Raw genomic sequence first — 23,028 nt, forward strand, 5'->3', positions numbered from 1 at the left:
CAGGCTGGAGGGGCTGGGTCTTGAAGATGAAGGAGGGCACCAGCAGAGAGAGTTGTGGGCAAACTGAAATAGTAAAGGGAAAAAACAGAGCGAGTTCTAAGTTTATGGCTGACCAGACAATCCACGCCTTTCATCCCAGGGCAGAGCATGCCTCTCCTCAGCAGGAGGCAAATTGTGCTGTGACATTATCCCTCTCTGTCCAGAGCACGTGGTCCTGACAGCAGAGGGAGGAGGCCTCCCCAGCAAGAGGAAACCTGCCGGCAGCTCTGGGCAGCAGCCCATCTCCTTGTGAGGAGCCGGGCCCAGGCACCTTGGCCGGGACAACCTGGGGGAATGCCACCGGGTCTTTCTACTGCCACTTTAGGAACGATAAATACACGCTCAGTCTCCATCTACAAGTAAAGTCCAAGCTTTCACAGAATAAGGGCGCAGCATACCATGAAATTAATTATACCTTAATACCTTAATTTCATTCTCCAAAGGGTTATGGGGAAAAGAGGAAAGGTAAATAAACGGTTGACAAACTCGGAAAGAAAGGATGAGCGAAATAGACTAGGAGGGTTTCCCTACGTGTTCTCCTTTGAAGTCACCCGGGCACTGTTCGAAGGACTCCCTCCGTGCGGGAACTCAGACACCCGAGGGCAGGAAGCTCGAGCCTCGGGTTGCCAGAAGCTCCAAGGTGACATGCAGGTTTCCACTGTGAGAGGCGTCGGGCGGCAGATGGATGTATTGCCAGAGTGCCAGGTATGGCCCGAAATAGAACCCTGGACATTTGTTTTCTCTGAGTGGAGGGCCACCCCTGAGTCTCTGCGCGTTTCCTTGGAAAGCATCCCAGGAGAAAGAGCATGTGGAAGGTGGGGGTCAGAAGGGTGGCTCTGTGGGGGACGGGGTGGGGAATGAGGAAGCGGCCTCGGTCAGAGGGATGACGGCCAGAGCCATCTAGAGCCTCTGGGCTAGTCCTCGGATGACCCGTTGAAAGTAGAAACATCACATCTCCTAATGGTAACTATGTGGCACCGGGTAGGGGTGGAGCACAGCATATGAGCTAAGCATAAATGTGGAGAGGGTCAAATAGATTCCTCGGGGGGATTCACAATATTGCAAACAACATCCACATTAAACTAAGCACCCGCAGAGCAAGTCAAAAGGTTTTCTATCACAATGAAGTCCATAAAACACCTGGCTGTAGTCAACCGCTGTCTATGCGAGAGACCTGGGACCTACAGCGTCCAGTGCTGTGGGGTATTCTGCCTGGCTGGGTCCACTTGGGTCTCGCCATCCTTCTGTACACCAGTGGTGGAGTCCTGAGCGTCTACCATCTGATGGGGTGGCAGTGCTGGCCAAGCTCCGAGTACTCAGGAGCAACAAGGAACTGTAAATTGCATGACCATGACCCTGTGGTTCCTTCCCAGTGCTCTTGGGGCTAAGAGTAGATAAAGCAGACATTTAACCTCCATAGGTAAATATTTAAAGATTCAGATGAGGCCATCAAGAAATAGCTGTGTACTGAGAAAGGATAAGCAAAGCAGAAGATGCACTCCGATGAATCAGACGGCAGACAGCCGGAGAGGCACTTAGACACCTACGGACTTCTCATGCCAATCTAGAGAATAATTGTGTTGATGCACCGCCGGCGAACACAAACCACTGATTAAAACGGGTCCTGGTCCCATGAACTGTGTGCGGGGGGGGGTGGTTGGATCCTCCCTTCAGGGATCCCACAGGCAACTTCCTGAGTGAACTGGGAAGAGGCACAGGAGAATGAGAGCGAGTGTGCGTGTACAGTTGTGCAGATGTGTGCCCATAAGCAAGCGTGCACACATCCGGAACAGAGTGTAGTCTCACAAATGGTTTACACCAGTGTTCTGAGATACCTCTTATTCATTCAGCCTGAAAACTCTGGAGAAGGCAATTTATCTTCCCGCTGCTGTAGGGAGCCCTGGTGAGGTGCACACAGCCCCGCGAATACACGAGCGTGTGTGTGCACCTTGTAATGCTACACAGGCAGGGGTACAACACGGTCACATGGGGGAAGCGCCCCCCAGGTTTCGTCAGGATGGCCATAAGCAACACTGGAGGAGGGGAAAGCTGCAGGGACCACAGTACCAGCGGAAGAGGTGAGGGAGGAGGCTGGGATTCCGCTTAGGCTGGCTTCTCCCTGACAGGGGGAGAGAGGGAGACACGCTGTTTGCTTGCAAAGCCAGCCACCGATGGCGGTGCTCTGCGTTCTCAAAAACTTTTACCCTTCATTTAATCAACAGATGGACCTGCTCTGTTGTGGGTTTTTCTGAGAGTCCCATCCCTCTCAGAGCTGTGCTGGCTGCATAAACGCTGCGGCCGATGGCGAGGGAGCACCAGCAGCACTAGTGTGCTGAAACAGTGGGCAGCCGTCCATTTACTCGTCCCCTTTGAACTCCATTCCACAGGTGACTCTTGATGCATTTGGCTAAGTGGGCACTCAGGATCCCTCTCCCAAATCCCCCTCCCCCTCCGCCTCTCCCAGCCCGACCCGCCCTGTAGCAGGGAGCCCAGAGGTGGCAAAGTTCTTTTCTGAACGTTCACCAGCTCCGCTGCTCCTGCTAGGCTGCAGAAAGGAAACAATCGGCACCAGGGGCGAAATTCCATTTTATGCCCTGAATCGAATGCTGAGGAGAACTCAGAATTCAGTCTTACCCGGAGAACTCGATTCCATTCAATGAAACTCTTCACAAGCTGTTCCCCAGCCCTGCAAATTACCCCCACGGTACATTCGGTAATTGCAGCCCCTTCTGCAAATGAGCGACGCACAGACTCGCTTTTGAACACACGCAGGCAAGTCAGACCTTTTCCGAGCTGAAAATCCACCTAAACAAAGCTCTCCTTCCCGACTCGCTCCGTCTCCAGCCCGGGTCGGAAGGAGAGGAGGTGCCCAGAAGTTCAAGGCGCACATCCACACAGATACTGCCTCATTAACATACCAGGGGCATAAAGGACTCATTTGCATTGGAGAGTTTGAGGGGGATGTTGACAAGTGAGAGGAGAAAGTCACTCCCCGCCCCCATACCCCTGCCTTCGCAAGGAAAATAAACAGTACCATTTTGTTGCGTTTTCAAAGGCAAAGGAGCAATGCCAGTGCCTCTCGACCCGGCCAGAGAGGCGCATCCATCAGCTGAGTTTCCGAAGCCTCTCGCCTCCCGCTCTCCGCCTCCCGCGCCCCGGCAGCACCCACTTTCCCGGCAACTCCGGCGGCCTGGGTCCTACCTTGACTGAAGAGGAAGAAGCAGACGAGGAGCAGGTGGAGCTGGGAAGGTTTCATTCCTCGGCGCGGCGAGGGCGAGCCGGCGGGCAACTTGGGCTCGCAGTGAGTTTCCCCTGCTCGGCTCGCGGGGCTCAGCCTGCGCCGCGGTCCTAGCCCGGTCGCCCACCAGCTGTCTGTCCCGCCGTCCCCGGGGCCTCCGGCTCCTGCGCCTCCGGTCTCCGCAGCCAGTCGGCACAAGTGGCTGTTCTCTAGCCGCCTCGGGAAGCCCGGGTCTTCAGCAGCGTCCCCTCTCGGAGCAGATCCATCTCCGCTCCTGGCCTCCCGGGCGCACAGCTTCCTCCGGGCTCCTCCCACCGCCAGCCAGCGAGCGAGCGAGGGACCAGTGACAGAAGGGCTCCTTTCACTGGAGCTGGGGAGGGGAGAGGGAGGGGAAACCGATCATAATTAAAGAGGAAACACTCGGAAAAGGAGATCTATGCAAAGCGGAGGGGGGGGGGGGATAGGGATGGGGGCTCTGTTCTTCCTCCCCTCCCCCCAATAGGGGGAAATTTAGCTTTTGTCACCATTAGTGACCAAAAGGCATCTTCAACAGCGAGTGGAGCTGTGACTTTTTTGTCCACACGTACAATGTTGTTTAATGGGAGTGAAGTTAAGACGGACTATATGCATGCGCACGCAGTGAAACATGCATGCCCTCCACCCCTCGCTCAGAGGACTGGAAATGGGGCTGAAAGAGGAAAATGAAGAGGGGCGTCTTTCCCCAAAAAGGACCTGGCCACTGTATGCAGTGGGAGTCTCAGAGTTGGGGAAGAGGCAAGCATGCTTTGCATTTTTGAGACTTTCCAGGAGGGGTAGGTAGGCAATGAAACCTAAACGGTGGACCTTAGTATGCTTTGTGCTACTCCTAGAAAAACAAAATGAAGGAACTGGAGGGAAACCAGGCCGATCTGTGACACATGCCTGTCTATTATTGTCCTGATTTGTGTATCTCCCAGCAAGGAAAGGAGAGCAGCCTGTCTTTGCATTTGCAGCCTCTCCTCCAGCAAGCACTCCATCACTCCGAGTGCACTGTGTCTTTTCTCCAAGAGGTGCTTTGAATCCTATGTGGAAGGAGAGGCCAAGGTCATAGGCAACTGCCTCCTAAGAACCTTCGGGTCTTTTACCTATAGGAAACCCACATGCAAATCAAACTCTATTTCTTCCAGGATAGCAAAGTGAATTTACCTAGGTCTATTTATTTGATAGACATTTAGATATGCCTGGTATAAGCAGGGCATTGGGGGAAATAAAATCATAGGTATAGACTGTGCCTTCAGGAGCTCATAATTCAGTGTGAAAGCAGGGTATACACGTAACACGCAAACTATAAGGATAGTTACAAAACAGTGTCTAAAATGCACAGCATTATACAGAAAGGGAGGTAACGAGTAAAAGGAGGAGAAATGAAAGATGCTCTCTTGATTTGTGTCATTCGATTATAAAAATCAATCATTCCTCTCTTCAGTCACTGGGACTTGGAGAGAGGTCCTGTGGGAAACCTTAGCCTTTCTTCCATCAGTATTACATACTTTGGTGACTTTGCCGACTACAGGGCACATTCCAACGCCACGTTCCGTGTGGATGTATCCCTCGGTGTTTAGGAACAAGAAAGAGAGAAGTGGGGGCACCTGGAGAAGGGCGTGCTGGTCAGAGCTGACATCTGGTGGTTCACATCAAAGACCTGCACATCAGTAGAGGTCTGCTGTGTGGACTCTGCCATTGTTCATGTAATAGTTTATTTAGCTGCATCCCTCAGAGGCTGTTAAACACATCAAATGGAAAATTGCAAGCGAACTTTTTTTTTTGGTGGGCCGGGGGGTGGGGGGGAGAAACACAGGGGCACAGAAACTAAGAGGCTAGAAAAGAGGCACCTCACCAGCTAAATTGGCAACCAGCTTTCAGAAGCATTGTCCACAGAGCCTTTCATGGACTTGGTACAGCCAACAATGCAATAAAACAGAAGAGGCAAAGCAGAAACACGTGCCATGGTGGATAATAATTCTAAACAACATATGCCAGATAACATCTTAAGAGTAAAAACATGGCACGTATAGTGCTCCAACGTGAGTAGTCGCTGCCATTCACTCTATGGGGGTGCGAGTTCCAAGGCCAAGCCTCATGGAGAATAAGAATTCTAATATAGAATGCATATTGTACCTTACAAAGCAACATTTGATGTTCTGACATTTATCCTTTAAGCTGTTGTTTAATTTGGGCTGCTAATTTCTAAGTAGCCTGGGGTCCAGATTTGCTTAATTCGGTCCCAAGGGAAATATTACAAGCAAGAGTCAGGAGGCCAGTGAACTGTGCAATGCACGAAAAATCAGGTCCAGGGACAGCGAGCACACACCCCACACACTCCCTCTTGGCCAGGAGAGGCTTGGTGGGAGTCCGAGGTGCCAAACACCTTGACTCGCTCTCCCACTGGTCCCTGAGACTGGCCTCACGACCCTCAGCCAGCTGGACCCGCGCGCCCTTCTCCACCCTCTCCACCCCTCCCCGCAGCCTCCGGTCTCCGGCAGAAAGGTAAAAGCTTGGATTAAGTGATGAGCTGCCGGACTCTAAAAGGACCGGAAAAACCACGGCAATCTTCAGCAGCCACCACGTGGGGCAGTGAGAACGACAGCGGTACCTGCAGGGCCCTCAGCCGGCGGAGCCCTGGCGCCAGCCCCGACGGTGGCCCCGCCATCTCTGCCTGGCTGGTCCCGGCTTCACCTCCTCCAGGGGCTCGGTTAACCTCCTGGCGCTGCAAGGTGCCTGCGCGCAGTTCCCGGCGAGGAGGGGATGGCTCCACCTGACGGGGTAGAGCGAGACTCTCAGGCCCGGGAGCCCGTGGGGAGGGGGCCCTAGGGGAGTGGAAGGGATGGGGAAGAGGGGAGGGAGGGGGAGGAGGGGAGGGACAGCAGAGAAAGGAAGGGCAACGGGGAGAAGCCGGGGTTGGGGGAGACCCCCACTGTTGGAGGGAACACCCGTGTCCGGAGCGCGGCGCGGTGCCGGACACCGGGTCTCTGGGCAGGTCCGTGGAGGTGGCAGCCCTAAAGAGACAACAGAAAACCCGCAACTTGGATAACCGCCCGAATTTTTCTTCTCTGTACATCCAGGCTCCCGGTCTCCGTCGCGCCCATCCTGCAAGCCGGGGTCCTTCACCAGCAGGTGGCATTCTCTCCAGCCTTTCTCCTGGAGTGTAGAGCCCAGGAGACTCAGTTCATGGGTCGCCAGCCCCTCTCTTCCCCTCTCCAGGCCTTCTGTGTCAAGTGTCCTTTGACCCCGCCCCCTGCCCCCCCCCCCCCGCCCCCAGCCGGCGATCAGGAGCTCCGTCGCCTAGCGAGGAAGGGCTGGCTCCAGATTCTGCTGACCAGCCAAAAAGTTTCAGAGGCGAAAGGCTCCAACAGACAGCTCCTGGGCCCTGCTCTCCCAGCAGCACGTTTGCCCCGGAGTCTTCTCAAGTCGGGGGCAGACAGTGAGGCTTGGGGTCCCGGTCCTGACGCAGGAGTGTGGGGTCCTGCTCTCCAGTGCCCTGAGCAGGCCCAAGTTCAGACAGGCCATGCGGACCCCCTGCACCACGACTTTCCAGTGACCTTCCTTTCCACTGTTCATGCATCATTGGCAACATTTCTTATTCCCTTGATTGGCGTCAAGGCCTGTTTGGGTACTTAATGAAGACGTGTGGAAGGAATACATAAATTCCTGTTTTTGGAAAGTTTGTCCTCCGGTTGTGGGGAAGTATACACAGGTGTATACATGGAAAATAAAATTACGAAACATCTCATTTGGCTTTTTAATAAGACAGAAATTACCCTGGAGGTCATCTGTCAGGTTGAATCCACCTGCTGGAGGCCCTGCAGGAAGGTGCTGAGAGGCAGCACAGGCCCCAGCCTCCAGCCAGGTGTTTCTGCCGCCCGCAGGGCTCAGGGGGCCGGCTGCCCTCCCACTGCCTGCATGTGCTCACAAGGTGCGTGACCGCAGATAAGGTGTGGGGGGGGGGCTTTCTGTAAGCCACAGGCAGTCATCGAGAGTGGAGATTTCCTGTTTAATGCCTCTTCACAATATTTGTTGCACGGATACATTATAAACCGCATTCCCTCCATTCCTTCCTTCCTTCCTTCCTTCCTTCCTTCCTTCCTTCCTTCTTTCCTTCTTTCCTTCTTTCCTTCCTTCCCTTCTTTGTTTCGTATATCCCACCAGTACTGGTTAAAGCCTCCTTGTCCAGGGATTTAAACACACTTTGAACAGGCCCCTCCTGGGAGTTCCGGGTAAGCTAATCAGGGCTTGAAACTGCATATTCGTCCCAAGACCAGATGGTCTTCAGGCGTCCTCCTGGAGCGGCAGCCTGCCCGACCTGGGCAGTCACAGTCCTCCAGCCTATTTCTTTTTCATTTATCTGAACCACACTCTTGCTCACATCAGTGCAGGTGGATTATAGACTTTAACCCGGGTTCACTGTGGTCAGTTGTGGAACCAGCTTTCAAGAACATCTCCCCAGAGGGCAGGGCGAGCCTGCAGCACCGAACCACCCCAGGCCAGGCTGACTGAGGGTCATGGCAAGCCTTCTCACCTGGGCTGGCTCTGGCCTGGCACTGCCACCTTGGTAGACACTTAACGAAGCTAGGCATATCTCTCATCATCTGTAGAAGTGACTGGCTGAAGACAGTGGATCTCTGGGACCCCTCCCAATCTGAAAAACCCTACTGTCTCCTCTCCGGAGGGCACGTGGCTCAGCCTGGAGGAATTTGGAAGCACGTTCCCGGAGCCCCCAGTGTCAGGGGCCATTGGGGTCCAGTCTTAGGGTTCTGGAATCTGCGTGTGCCCCTCTGCTCTCACTGGTTACAACTTCTTCCCAAACTGGTTCCTGTTCATCCCACGCTGAGTGCCCTCGGTTTTGCCCCAACTTGGTCACCTCGTACTCTCTCTTGGCTCCTAAGTTCCCCCAGAGCCATGCCCCTCACCGAGCTTGGATTCCAGATTTCCAGGACAGCTTTGCTTCCCTGTACATTCATAACTGTCCTGAACGCAAACCTTTTATTAAAGTATGGGAATGCCGGTGCCAGGGCAGCTCATTGTAAAGCCCGCTTTAGAGCAAGAAGGACCACAGCACCTTGTATTGTAACTCAATCGTAACAGAAACCACACTGGACCGTCAGGTCTGTCTGATGCACCCATCTACACGCCTCTCCAGTTCCCAGCCATGCCCCAGCTCTTGCCCTGGTAGACTCAGGCACGCCATATATAATGCTGAATGAATGGTAACATTTTACCTAGTGCCCCACATCCCGTTTCCTGTTTTCTGAATCCCGCTGAACTTATTCTTCCCTCTGTTATTAAACCATTGTCAAACATCTGGCATGTGCTTGCCCCTGCTCTGGCTCTATTTTATGGGGATGGGTAATGAAGTGAGCCTATATATAGTCTGCAAAATGTAGAATGCACTTCAAGATGCGTAGCACTATAGACATGAAAGATATTTTTATCTCTTCAGTATCACCCTGCACAAGGAGACAATTCTCCAGCAGCACTGAGCAAGAACAATAGACCTGCTTAGCCTTCACCCACTCCTGTGTGCAGGGCACTGGGTATTCACTTCACATGGGAGTGGCATTCTCTGTGTCAGCAAAGGCCTGAACAGTGGATAATGTACAGGGAGAAACGATATGAGAAATGATAGGAAAGGATGTGCCAGTGCCCTGGTGCCCCGTCTTGTCTCGGGCTGAGTGCCCAGGGCAGCACCTTCGTCTGTGGTCCAGGGACGGCTCGGGACGTAAGCCTCAGCATCCATCTTCAGAGCTCAGAGCCAGTCCTGTGCCACTTGGGAATACGCCGTGTGCTCTTTTTGTGTATATGAATAGGCTGATTATGTGGAAACTATTGGAAGACAAAGTATAATTTCAGTTTATGACTCATTTGTGGTATTCACGGTCTTAGAAATTATACTGAATTTATCCTTTTTTTCCATCATTATTTTTCATAAACCCCTCTCCACACAAACACACACGTGCCCTGGCCTGTGTTGTAAATCAGGAACCCTCTCCAGCAGCCAGGGAGCGGCTGCATCTTACTAGAAGTCCCTGGAAGGTTCCTTCCCTGAAGACACACTTGACTTTCTCTTTTCTGTGTTTTTTTCACACAATATTTTCCTTCTTTCCTCCCTCCTTCTCTCCCTTTCTCCCTTTCTTTCTTCTCTCCATAGAATAAACTCACATATATCAGTTTATAAATAAACTTATAAAATAAATATGTATTTATAACTTTTATATGTGTCTATATTTATAAAGTTACTTGACGTTTTGTATATCCCAAACTTAAAACATACACACACAGTAATTTACATCAATATGGGCCTCTTAGGCATGTATTCTGAACCCCTAAGATCTAGACCTGATTTTCATCATCTCTACCTGAACTCATAGCCTCCTCCACTCACTGCCTGGTCTACAAACGCACAAACCCCTCTCCACTGTCTGACCCACCGTTCCACCACATTTGTTTGCAATTCAGCCCTGTGATATGTCTCCAACTTAAAGACATGGAGAGTCCCCACGATGGAGTGTCAACTTTTCATCACAATATAGAGGGCATGTCAAACAAACATATCTTCTCCTCTAATCACCAGCCCCCTCCTACACTGCCTAGACTTTAGTCCCCTCAAATTACTCTTTATTGATTGTTATTTTCCTGCACCTTCCTGGTGCTATTTTCTCTCCTGTTGTGCCTTTTGCCCTTGTTGCCTAATACACAGGTGCTCACTGCTCAAGAATCAGTTGTACTGCCTTCCCAGGGGGAGTTTGCTTCACCTCTTCCACGCCTCAGTCAAAAATGAGCAGCTCATCCATCTAGGTTTCTGAAGCATCCTTATCATTTTTTACAACGTAAGTATTAATGCTGCATTATCATTATTTGTTTACATGTCTACCTTTCAAAATAAATGTGAGATCTTCAAGGTCAAGGATAATTCTGTGGAATTTATTTTGGCATATCCCACAATGTATTGTCCAATGGTTGGCTGACAGTAATTGTCTGCTGAATGATTTTTAAATGAACTAAAATTAGGCCAAAACTCCTGGTGTCCTTCTGGTGACCATCCAATCTCCAGCTGGAAATTTTCTTTCTTCATCACCTGATGCCTTTAGGTCCAATGAGATCTAGAAAACTTCATGCCCATCTTCTGGAACTGGGCACATTTGAAGGATGAAGGGAGATTTCTGACTGCACATTTTGAACCCAACCCATGTCTCAGGGAAGTGGTGCTGTTAGTCTGTGTAAATCACAGTCTAACTCCAGCTCTTGTATTCGAGAACAGTTAGGACTCCTGCTTTTCAATATTGCCTGATGGCACAGTCCCAAAGCAGTGGAGAAGCTAGACACTCTAGAATAATTATATGGACATAGGTTCAAAGTAAATGAGAAAAACCAACATTAATTTTTCCCAAACTCCATCCAATTTGAATTGAGGTGATGGTTCAGTGCTTTTTCTGTTGTTTCTCTCTCTCTCTCTTTTGGTCTGTTGTTTGAGAGTGGGAGCAGGCAGAAGTAGAGAATGCTTCTGCTCCATTTTGTCTTGTTGTGCCAGCCCAGTCAGACTCCAGCTGCGAACAGAAGGTATAGTACAATACCATGGTTCACAGTGTGGGGTTCCTCGGCTGGCCGCATTAGCATCCCCTGAGAACTTGCTAGAGCGAACCTCTTCGTGTCCTGCCCCAGACCTCCTGACCCAGAATCTGATTTGGGGGCTAGCTACCTATGTTTTAACAGCCTTTCTGATAATTCTGATGATGCATGCCAGTATTTGAGAATTATTGTGATTAGAATTCCGGCATGCCTCACCAGGGCTCAGCAGGGGTCAAGGCACGGCTAGTTCTGCCGTCCCTGCCCTTCTGGCTTTCTTCCACCTCACTGGATTATTCTGAAGCAAATTCAGACATCATATCCTCTCATCCGTAAGTATTTCAGTATGTGATAAGGGGCTTTAATGTAGATGAAAATAACTCTTCATAGTGTAATTTGTTAGCTATCTAGCTACACCATTCATCTTTAGACAATTCATTGTTAGAATATCCTCACCAGTGATAATGTGGTAGTCAATACGGTAGATAAGACAGAGAAAAGATTATTGTTCCTTTTTGTTTGGATTAAGAATTTGTTATTTAGAAAATAATGAGTCTGGTCATTATAACGGGGAAGAAAAATTAACACTGAAGCAGCAAGCCCCAGTTGAGGTTGCAAACAAAATGGTGTGCCGTCACCTGGAATGCGCTGACTCCTTACAGGTCATAAAGTTTTGTGCTGCATCCTGTTCATCGGGTGCAGGATCTGATCGTTTTCCTAGAATTGTGATAGAGTCACAAGTTTTATCCATATTCTCGGCCTGATCTTCTCTCTGATCCACTTGTGTTTGTTTGAAAGTTGGCCAGAGGTAAGATACAACCCACACCCATGATCTGATATCACCGGAAAAATACAGGGAAGCCCACCTTTCCCCTGGTTTTTACCAGCTGAGTGTGCAAGCCCTCTGAGTTAGCCAGCCAGTCTCATCAGATGGCCACGGCATCACCTGGTCCCTCCAGTCCCATCATACCCCACGAGTACTTATTAGACTGAGAGGTCAGGAGACTATTTGCCCCCATCCTCAGAAGTCTGTGGCAAACTCTGACACTTGCATGGAGCACGATTTGATAGCACTATCTGCAAAGTGTCAAAAAAGGGAGGCGATCAATACACTTAATTTACTTGGCATAATTCATTGCCTAACCCGAGTTTTCAGTGAAGGCAGACAAATTCCACACTAAACTCACTCACCCACCCACCTGGATCGAGAGGAGAACAGTGAATCCATTTTTTGAATGAGATGTAAAACTGAGTTTCTTGCCTTCATTACTGATTCCTTCAGCCCTTCCTTTCTTGAGACAGGGTGCGCACTCGGTTGGCTGTGTTTCAGAGCTAGCGATGGATGCCGTTGACTGAAAGCCCCGTGCTAGTCCCACCTGAGCTGACCGTTTTCACGCTCCACCCTTGTGTGTGCGTGGGTTGCTCGCTCAGAGGCTGTTAGTCCGAGCTACACTCCACCTGAGGAGGAAGGAAATGCACAGGTACTTTTCTGTGGTGGTGGTCATTTCTCTTTCTTCTCAAGGCTAAACCTGCGGGAAATCTGTTCGTCATGGGAAGGGAAGCCACAAATAAATAAGAATTGCACATGGCAGTGAGGTGGGAAACTCAGCATGACACACCGAGGTCAAGTCCCTTCCAGGTAAGTATTGAAGAGGCATCTAGCCTTAATGGCTTCTCAATGACCTCTCAACCTCCTGTCTCAGCTAGCCAGTACTACGGGCAAAATGACTTGAAGTAGAATTTGCCACACAGTAGCAATGATCATCAGCAGGCTCTGAGTTTTATTTATTTTATTTATTTTTGGTATCTTCACTTGAGGACATTTTTTTTTTCATTGCTTTTAGAGGAAGGAAGGGAGAAAGGAAGAGCAAGAGAGAAACATCAATGTGAGAGAGAAGCACTGATTGGTTGCTTCCCACACACCCCAGGACCAGGGAGCAAGCCTATAATCCAACTATGTGCCCTGACCAGGAACTGAACCTGTGAACCCGCAGTCACAGGATGACGCTCCAACCACTGAACCACACTGGCCAGGGAGGGTTCTAAGTGTTTGAGAGAATCCTTTGGAGTGTTCCTCCCTTGTCATGCTACATCTATCCCTGGGAAATGCTTAATATTGGCCCAGTGGCATTGCATTGACACGGGACAGGGAGGGGACAAAACCAGAGATGAACTTGGTGTCAAGTAGCTAAAAGGAGCTTGGGGAGGGGGGATGTAATTATAAAGCATCTTTAAATAATTATGCTATTACTATTAATTATGAAGTGCCACATTCTGCCTTAACTACCTGAAATTCGGAGACCACCCTTCTATGGGCTCTACCGAGCTTTGGTGTGCTCCTGGAGGGCCGGGAGAGGTATGCGGTAAGAACACACAGGGCTCCCGAGGGGCCAGGTAGGGCCTGAGAAAGTACCCTGAAATGGTCAGGGGTGCATTTCCATGCTCTTTATTTGTCAAAACTCCTCATCTTCTGAGTTATCTGCAAAAGGAGGGAAAGAATCCACTGCCATTCCCTTTCTTTTTTTTAAATTTTAAGTATTTTAATTTTATTATTATTTTTAACACTCACCTGAGGATATGTTTGGAGAGGAAGACAGAGACAGAGAGAGAGAGAGAGGTGAGAGAGAAACACCAATCAGTTGCTTCCTGCATGTGACCTTCCCGAATGACCAAGGATCAAACCTGCAACCTAGGTATGTGCCCCGCCCCCGCAGGGGTGGAGCCCTCACCCTTTTTGCATATGGTACCACACTCCAACCAACTGAGTCATCTAGCCAGGGCTGTCCTTCCCGTTCTTGTGAATAGGCAGGTAAAAAAATCAAGATATAATTCCTGTGAATATGTTTTACTATCCTTTAAAATAGGAGAAAATCAAGAAATGTTTGTTTAATGATTCCTTTTCTTAGGGTGCTGGAGGGGATGCAGAAGATTGAAGACATAGGCCCCTGGCATCAAGTACTTTCCAATACACTTGGAGACACAAAAGAGACACATTGTTTGATTGAAGCAACCATTTATTTATTCATTTAAATGTTCCTGAGTCATGTATTCATGGAGTACCTCCTTGGTGTCAGGCACTAATACAGGCACTGACAACACGGAGTTGAAAAGAGTTCCATTCTGTTCTTGAGGAGCCTGTGAACAGCCCAGTGAGACACAAAGAACCACAGCATCAGCCTCTGAGATGAGCTGAAAGTGATCCACTGATCAGAGATGCTGAGGGGGGCGCTTGTGCGTGGACCAGGTGGGCTGGGAAGTCATGCAAAAGGGCCCCCGCTGGAGCAGAAGGGCCTGGGGTCAAACCTGGTAGGATTCCTGGTTAAACTGGAGAGCCTGACACCCGCTGCCTCCTTAGTCTCCACTTCACATCCCATCTCCCAGGACACAAGCGATTAAACTCAACCAGAGAAGCATAATTGTGGCAATGGAGGAGGAGATTAATTCCTAATTTTGATTTCTTTTGAACCATTTTTACTTGACTGAGTCAAACTTGCTGGAAGATGATTCATTGCCATCTATTTTAAGTCATGGCCAGGAAGCACAATGACATGCCACAATGATAGAGGCTGTGTTTCAAGCGAGGAAATCTCAATATTTTTAAACTTTCAAAAAATTAATTTGGTTCTTCCTTGTAGAACATAAGGGAAAGAAATGACCTAAAAAATTGTTAGAGAATTCACTGCTGGCGAATGAATCCATATATGACTTACGTAAGCCAAAACTAAACATGATAATCTCCTTTAAAAAATCAAATATTACAGAAACACAGAAAGTCAAACATGACACCTTATTTTACCAGCCCTCGCCCCAAATCTGCCCTCAGAGACAACCACTATCGGCAGTTTGGTGTGGGCCCTTCTAGTCTTTTCCGCGCTTATACACATATGTAAGAGCAAACCCTCCATACACACATGTACAAGTAGAAATACACGTGATAGATGCTATTCTGCAATAATGTCTTCTTTCATCTTAACAACGTATCTCATAGATTTTTCCAATGATAGCCAGCTTTCATGTGCCTGGAGGAAACAGAAACTGAAGCGTTCATTGCCTTTTGTCCTCTGCTTTCCAGGGGGAGATACTATGCTTCTTGCCTCCATCCCCGACACAGGCTGCTGGTGAAGCACTGACTGCCGTCCCTGTCCGGGAGAGCGGCAGAGGGGAAAAGTGAGGGTACAGGAGGAAATCTGAGCTCCTGAGTCTCCAGGTTCTTAAATCTGGTCCAAACATAGGAATAGGAATGGGATCAAAAGTTAACCTGGAACTTTTAGGCAAACAATGATGAGCTGGCTTCAGGGAGCGAGATGGCCTTGACCTCAAACTGATCACTATCCAGCCTGCTTTTCCTATCGCTTCCTGTGTACAAACAGGTACAAGTGCTTTAGTGGTACTCTTTCTTTATAAAATTTTCTTTTTGTTATTGTTCTGTTATAGTTGTCCTAATTTCCCCCGTTACCTTCCTCTGTTCCTCAGCCCCCTTCCCTGCTCCCACAGTCAGTTCCCACCCCATTGTCCATGCCCGTGGTCATCTATACTTGTTCTTTAACTATGCCCCTCCCCATCTTTCCTTCCTCATCCCCTTCTCTCTGCTCCCCACTGGTCCCTATCAGTCTGTTCCTTATTTCCATGCCTCTGGTTCTATTTTACTCCTTTGTTTGTTTGCTTTGCTTATTGGGTTCCACTTAAAGGTGAGGTCGTATGGTATCTGTCTTTTGCTGACTGGCTTATTTCACTTAGCATAATGCTCTCCAGTTCCATTCATGCTGTCAAGAAAGGCAGGAGCTCATTCTTTCTTTCTGCTGCATAGTATTCCACTGATGAATGTACTGCAGTTTTTTGATCCACTCATTTATTGATGGGCACTTAGGCTGTTTTCAGCACTTGGCTATTGTGAATAATGCTTTAGTGGTATTCTTTCCAACATTGCCCTTTTGTAAAGTAAAGGAAGAGAGGAAGGGAGGGAGGAAGAGAGAAGGAATAAGGCAGGAGTCAGATGTCTCTGCCCTCTCTACAAGCCTGAGGCTGAGCCTCCCTGGTGGCCCTCTAGAGAGAGTTAGAAGCTACCATTCTCTCAGCTCCTCCAGGAGCACGCAATCAGAGCAGCAAAGAGTTTGCCTGAGTCCACATTGTGTCCATGTGAGGTTCAATCAGATCAGCTCTCCACATGCAAACCTTTCCACTCTGGAGAGAGATAAGATCTTTGGGTAAACTTCCTTAATTTATTGGGTTTTAGATGCAATTAATCAGAGATGTTAATATCCACTGGGCCCTTATCTTTTACCCTCTCTCCCTATTTCCCCAAACATAAGCAATCAGATCAGACAGGGCAAGCACTTTTCTTGTATCAGAAAAGATAAATTCTTGAATGTGCACCTTGTAGTGCAGTTGTAGAAACAAACAGAGCATCTGGGTCTTCAGTGCAAATTCACTTAGTCCTCAGAGAGCGTAGGTATGCGCGACCCGGAGCTTCCAGAGGCCAGCATAGAGAGAAGTCTTCGGAGCAGCTCCAAATCCTGAATAGTTGTCATTAAGCTGGAGCAGTTTAATTAACACAAGTCATGGAGCAAAAGCCCTGGCAACCATGCCAATCTGTGTCCTGGTATAAAATAAGGTGCACTCCAGTGGGATCCTGAAGAGAATTTCACAGACTACGTACAGAGGCATGGGCAGGGTTAAGGGATGCAATGAGAGGTGATGCTGAGGCACTCAGCGAAGGGAACGGTGGTTAAGCCGTACCACCTGAGCCCTGAGGGGAGGGACGCATGGAAGTGGAGCCTTGGAGAGCTGAAGCATAGGGGTGCGGGCACTTGGCAAGAGCTGTGGTCCCAGAGGGACAGGGTGCAGTCAGTGCCAGAGCCCAACAAAAAGGGGGCAGGGGAAGACATTCTCTCTCTCCTCCTGCTCTCTCATCTCCAGCTCTTGACTTCACCTGGAAATCAGGAGGACAAGGAATAGGGAGATGAAGTCACAGAATTGACACTTCAAGGCACAGAGCAAAGTGGAGGTGATCCTGGAAGGGATCTTGGTGGTGGTGATGGGGGGATGGGCAGAGGTAGGGAGAAAGAGAGAACAGCTCTCACCCCAGACTAGTGGAGACTCAGGCAAGGTGGAAATAGGTCTGGACAGGAAAATGTGGCTGAGTTTCCTGAGGCTCTGGAGCAAATCAAAAGGGCAAAGAAACTGTTGTCCGTGTCACCTTAGTGTGCTTAGCACTTGAAGGATGATCCGTAAACCAGAGTCACTGAATCTGCAGAGTCCCAATCCTTTGATTGTTAACACCATCAGGAACTGCGAGGCTGGAAGAGAATTCCATCCTTTATCCTTCTGCCTCCAAGGACGGTAGTACTCAACTCTTCCAGGGAGACGGGATGTCACCACATTTTCGCTTACACAATTTTATGAGATGTCCATTTTTATCCTTTATAAGTCATGCATGCAAAATGAAAAAAGATCATTCCAGTTACAAACACTTAGGCCTTTACTATGGTGTATGTACCACTTTAAACCTTGTGGTGGGTATGGAGCTAAACAAGATATGGTCTTTGTTCTTCTGAAGCTTGCATCCTGCAGAACGAGGCAGATATGGGCACAGCAAATTATAATTCAAAGTGGGATGTGATTAGGGCTTTAACAGAGATCCATACAATATGTTTATGGGAGAATAGAAAAGTTAGAGGTTACTTTTGATTATGAGCATTAGAAAGGCAGAGTGGTGTTGCAGCTGGTGTTTAAGAAGAGATGAGAAAGAAGTGGTGGGTCAGGAGGTGGGCAAGCAGAAAGGTAGAAAGGCATCACAGCTGGATGGCAGGCATGGCAAGGTCCAGGAGGCTGGAAGGTGGAGCCAGTGGCCGTTGGCAGTAAGGCATCAGCTGGATGGAACTGCAGAATGTCTCAGTGCCAACACTGAGCCATCTGGGGTGAGATGCTCAGTTACCTGATCAATAGCCAATCTCTTTAGGCTTCCTAACAGGACCCAAATTTTTTCCAGATTGTCATTATGTCCATTTAAATGTATGAATGTCTTCGACTCCCTTGCAGCTAGAGGGGCGATGGGTAACCCAACTCTCACCTGAAATGTGGAAATAAAAGTCTACTGGGTGAGATCTCTTGGAAAGCCATTGTATTACTGATCACAAAGGACTCTCCTGGCCCATACCTTTTGCCCTTTGCCTCTCTCTCCTTTCTGTTTAGAATGTGAACTTGAGGCTAGAGGTAGAACAGGCATCTTGTGACTATGAAGCGAAGTCCCGTGCCTGGGAGGGCAGAAAATGAATGAGGAAGAATATGCATCCATGATGACTTCCTGGATCAGCAGCCTCACACTTGGAAGGCCTACCTCCTGACTTCTGATTATGTTTTACACCCTATTAACACCCTGGAGCCCTATTTCTGTTACATGAAGCTGCATATGCTTGTCCAGTGCTGGAATGTTTGAGTTTATTCTACAGGATATGTGGAAACACTGAAGGCTAAGCAGTAGCATAGGACTGGTATTGGGGCATTTTGCTTCTAGTCTAGCTCTTTCCCTGGACGTGATAAATAAAAGACCTGGCATTAGTGATCTGGCTGCTTCCAGTTCAGTTCTACCCTTGGTTAGCAAGCTATCTCAGGGTGACTCACTTGACCTTTCTGGGAAATGTGAAGTCATTTATAAAATATGGGTTTTCTTAGAAGGTACCTGAAAGACTGCTGAGCTCCATGGTTTCCTAACTTGAGTGACATATTTGGAAGATGGCACCAGGGGACATGGAGGCTGCCCACAGAAGGGAGAGCCTGGAGCAGGAAAGTGGTGATGTGCTTGTTAGATTTGGAGAGAAAAAAGGTAGTTAGGACTTCACCCAGGGGCCTGGAGATATAGGAGAAGGAGTTGGCTGTGCCATTAATAGGCCTGGACTGGACGGATGCTGGGTGATGCAGAAGGGGAAGCTGCAGCTGACTGATCCAAAGGTGAGTAAAACACAAAGAATGCAAGAAGACTGAGTCTTCTTCAGTATTCCAAGGATTTCAGAGAGATTTTTGCAAATCCTGAGATGGTGTGGCTACAACAAACACTCTTAGATAGTCATGGGTGCTGGGGCCAACAATAATAAAAATAATGGTGGTTCATGTCACCCTCTTCCCCTCAAGCACCCACAGCATGATTGTGTGGTTGTTGCTGTGTGCCATTGGGATGCCCTTGCCCAGGCAAGAAGGGAAGAGGAGCTGTCTGAAGGGGTAGGGACCTGCTTACAGTGCCAAGGCAAGGTCAGGGCCAGAGCTGGCCCTGCAGTTCAGTCGGCCGCCCGCTGACCTGGGCTCCCCAGGGCCCGTGATTTGGGCACTGCCACCCCCAATACATGCAGACTAGTCCCAGCATGCATATTGTAATAAATAATCTGTCTACCTTCTTTTTGTTTGCTTTTGTGGGGGGGTTTTGTGGGCCACAATGCATTGTGTTTCTCTCTGGGTCAGCTCTGGAGGTGCTGAACACGAGTGTCCTAGCCAAAGCTTGAATATCTACATGGGAAACACAAGCAGGGCATCCTGGCCTCAGTTTCACACGCGGACGGGTGCTGAGAATGCTCTGTGGTCCCTGGAGGTGGTTTTTTTGTTTGTTTGTTTTTGTTTTCCTTAGCTTATGCTTCTAGTTTTGCTTAGGGGCTGGCTTTGCCTATTCTGAAAATTCAGGTCTCCATATCCAATTTTTTGAAACCTACATTTCAATTTGGTCCAATCTCAGACACCATTCCTTTCACAGATTGCTCTTACAAACAATGGGGGCATAACTGGTATAGTTTAATCCCAAAATGGCATCTGAAGCGTCTGCAATGCCGCCAAGCCAGCACTTTTCGAAGCATCTGACGATATTAATTTCAGTCTATTTCCTGAGGTTTGCAGGAAACGAAAATGTAGAAAGTGCTGTGGCAAAAAAAAAATTAAAGCTTCATAGGAAAAAAAAAGAAAGATTGACAGGAAACCAGGCTTCAATAGGACAGCTTGCACGGAGTAGCGCTGTCCTCTTTCCTGCGTATCAACACATGTGGAGGAAAATAGCTTGTTCCTACTGCAGCCTGGGGCTGGGCACGGGCTCTGCCCGCACGCTGTAGGTGTGGAGTGATGTCGGGTAAACGTTCACGGGAGACTGAATATGGGCTGCGGTGTACATCATTGATTGCTGTGGCCAGACTTTTCCATAAAAACAAAGTTACATCAGATTTTTATCAGAGTAAAGAAAAAAGTCTAAGGAGACAATAAGATTGGTTTTTCTGAAACCCGTGATAATTTTGGACCACTCGATTTCCCCACATCCCTTTTGTTTTTTACATTTGAATCGGACGTTTTAAATCCAGGTCTTTCTGGAAAGAAATTTCTTCTAAATGTCTCACGAGCAATGACAAGTTGAAGCAAATTCTATTTCCAAACACACCATCTTTCCTTCTAAAGGCATCTTCCTTTGTCTGGTTTCCTCTTTTTGCTGATAATCCCAGTGCTGGTTTTCCCCTTCCTTCCTTCCTTCCTTCCTTCCTTCCTTCCTTCCTTCCTTCCTTCCTTCCTTCCTTCCTTCCTTCCTTCCTTCCTCCTCCCTCCCTCCCTCCCCCCTCCCTGCCTCCCTTCCTCTTAATGAATATGTTATTCAGCAAACATGTTATAATCACCACGTAGCTAAAGACACGGACCTTTGCCAGCCACTCCAAAATCCTCGCCCACCTTGTTTCCGTCTCAATCCTTCCCTCACCAAAGTTATCATAATCTTGACTTTTATAGAAATCACTTCCTGTGTTTCTTTATATTTTTATCACTGAAGCAAAATTCTTAGACACATCAGCTTAGACCTTCCTACATAAACACTTTATGTGTTCTTAAGAATCCTTTCATCCACAACTCCCTTGCCTCACGCCCCTCCCGGGTATATTTCTTTTCAAGGCCGCTCCCCTGGGGAGGACCCGCGCCATGGGTTCTGGAGCATCCCCTGTGGTGCAGTCCGGGTTCCTCTGTGTTTCCTGAAAACTGGCAGCAGGTCCAGGGCTGGGTCAGACTTCAGCTCTGTCCCTTTGGTCAGAACGTAGGTTGAGTCCCGTTTGCTTGTTTTCCCCCATCAGGGGGCATTTGATAATGGTTTGTCTCTGTTTTGTGATATAAGCACTTCTTTCTTTTTTTAATTGAGGCCTGGTTGACATTTAACATTATATGGGTTTCATGCGTACAACAATGATTCAATATTTGTGTGCTGAGGAATGGTCACCACGGGGAGCCGAGTTTCCTCGTCTCCCTGAAAAGTTGCACAGTGTCGTTGTCAGTGTGCTGCGCCCATGTTCTCGACTGTCTCTGCCCAGAGGTGTTCTGTTTTTTTCTTTTTAAGACTTAATTAATTTTTTTTTTAGAGAAAGGGGAAGGGAGAGGAAAAAGGAGGGAGAGAAACATTGATCAGTTGCCTCTTGCGCATGTCCCCTGACTGGGGACTGAACCCACAACCCAGGTGAGTGCCCTGACTGGGAATCAAACCTGTGACCTTTCACTTTGCGGGATGGTGCCCAGCCCACCGAGCCACAGTGATCAGGGCCACCGTGGTGCTCTTGACTGACCCCTGTACAAGGTTCCCCGGCCTCGCTGGGCTGCTTCAGAGGGTCTCTTCCTGCTTCTCACCAGTAGGTGGACACAGTCCTGCTCAGCACAGACAGGATTTCTAGCACATTCACTAGTAGGCCCTGCACAGCCTCAGGAATCTCCAGGAAGACTTATGACCCGACCCACTAGTTGGTGACCCCTAAAGCCTGTGATGGCAGATAGGAAGGACAACAGCCAAGTCTTCAGAAAAACCTCCCCCAAAACCCCAAAAACCAAAAAACAAAAGAGCCAGTTCCACAGCTGCTCACCTCCACTGGGACATGATCTTTAAAACCTAGGCCCCGCCACTCCCATCCTCCCCTGCTGCCCTTGCTAGTTGCTGTGACGTGAGCAAGGGCAGGAGGACAGAGCCTGGAGGTGCTTGTGGGTGTGTGAATTTGTAAGTCGGGGACACTCTGGATTTTAGGGAAAGGCTCAGGAGCCACTGCAAACCCCAGAAAAGGCATCACCGGAGCCTTGAGGCTGACTTTTCCAGGATCCACGTTGTCATGCAGATGAGTTTGGACAGACCGGGCTCAGCGGAGACTGCACCCCCAGCTCTCCGCTCTACCCTCTCTGTGTGACGGCCCAGGTGAGACTGTCTCTCTTTCTTTTTTTTTTCTTCAAATTTATAGGTGCAAGACGTACCCAAATGCCACCAGGGATAGTGTGAAACCTATTATGGTTTGTTGTTATTGAGAGGAGGTGAGAGATGAGGTGGTGAGAAAATATGCTGTCTCACTCCGGCTGTAACTTTTAATAGAGCCGGGATCAAATTCTGCAAAAGTTTAAGGAGAATCTTTTTCAAATATTCCAGCAGCTTCACATGGTCTGTTACTATTATGATCCCCGCAGTATGGATGAGAAACGGGGGCTGAGACAGAGGTTAAACGCGGTGCCCCAGGCCAGGCGAGGGCCTGTTCTCAGTGGAGTGTGCTGTTCACTGTAGAGGACTCTGTACATTTTGCTTGTGGTTCTCATTCTTAGACGCATTGTGAGGAATAACAATGGCAGATGGGCCAACCCGTGGGTGATGGGACTAGAATGAGACTTCTGAAAAGTCACTGGGGTTCTTCCCGGCTTTGTTCCTCCCTGACGTGAGCCCAAGACCTGCGGTTGTGGTGACCCGGATCCTGGTGTCGCTGTGGAGAGCAACAATGGTGTGTGAGACGCAGGGCAAGGGGCAGGGGCGGCCCTCCGAGGTGTCTGGAGAGTAAAGGAGGGAGTAGATGAGTCACTTCAGCAAGGAGAGGGTACGTTGGAGGGGGAGGTTTCCCCTGGAACCTTTAATGTTCTGGTGAGTTATTGGAAGGTGTAACCATTCTTGTGGCTCCTGTCCCAGCTTCCTGCTCAGGCCCTGGGACATTTAGCCCAGGCATGGTGGTTACTGGCACAGATGTTAAAGGTCATTAGGGGGTAAAATGGAAAACTTCTTAGGAGCTAAAAAGTGTGTGTGGGTTTGGCCTATTGATCTGAGCCTGATGTGTGGTTCCTATCATTCAAACGCCTATACCTGAGACACGCAAAAGCATTTGCTAAAGCCCAAACGCAGTAAGCAGAATTCGGAG

General features: G+C 48.9%; 1 protein-coding gene across 2 annotated transcripts in view; it reads right to left on the bottom strand.

Annotated features, from left to right (window-relative positions):
* KIRREL3 (kirre like nephrin family adhesion molecule 3) overlaps nt 1–6,107 on the bottom strand; it is a 503,419-nt gene extending 497,312 nt beyond the window's left edge. For both annotated transcript variants that reach the window (XM_028527883.2, XM_028527882.2), the window contains exons 1-2: nt 5,993–6,107; nt 3,241–3,647 (exon numbers count right to left, since the gene is read on the bottom strand). In XM_028527883.2, coding sequence (XP_028383684.1) covers nt 3,241–3,295 — 55 coding nt within the window. In that variant the 5' untranslated portion in view covers nt 3,296–3,647; nt 5,993–6,107. The remainder of the gene's footprint in view (nt 1–3,240; nt 3,648–5,992) is intronic.
* Between the last annotated feature and the right edge of the window lie 16,921 nt (nt 6,108–23,028).

This window comes from Phyllostomus discolor, chromosome 13, assembly GCF_004126475.2.
Source record: "Phyllostomus discolor isolate MPI-MPIP mPhyDis1 chromosome 13, mPhyDis1.pri.v3, whole genome shotgun sequence".
In the NCBI taxonomy this organism is placed as follows: domain Eukaryota; kingdom Metazoa; phylum Chordata; class Mammalia; order Chiroptera; family Phyllostomidae; genus Phyllostomus; species Phyllostomus discolor.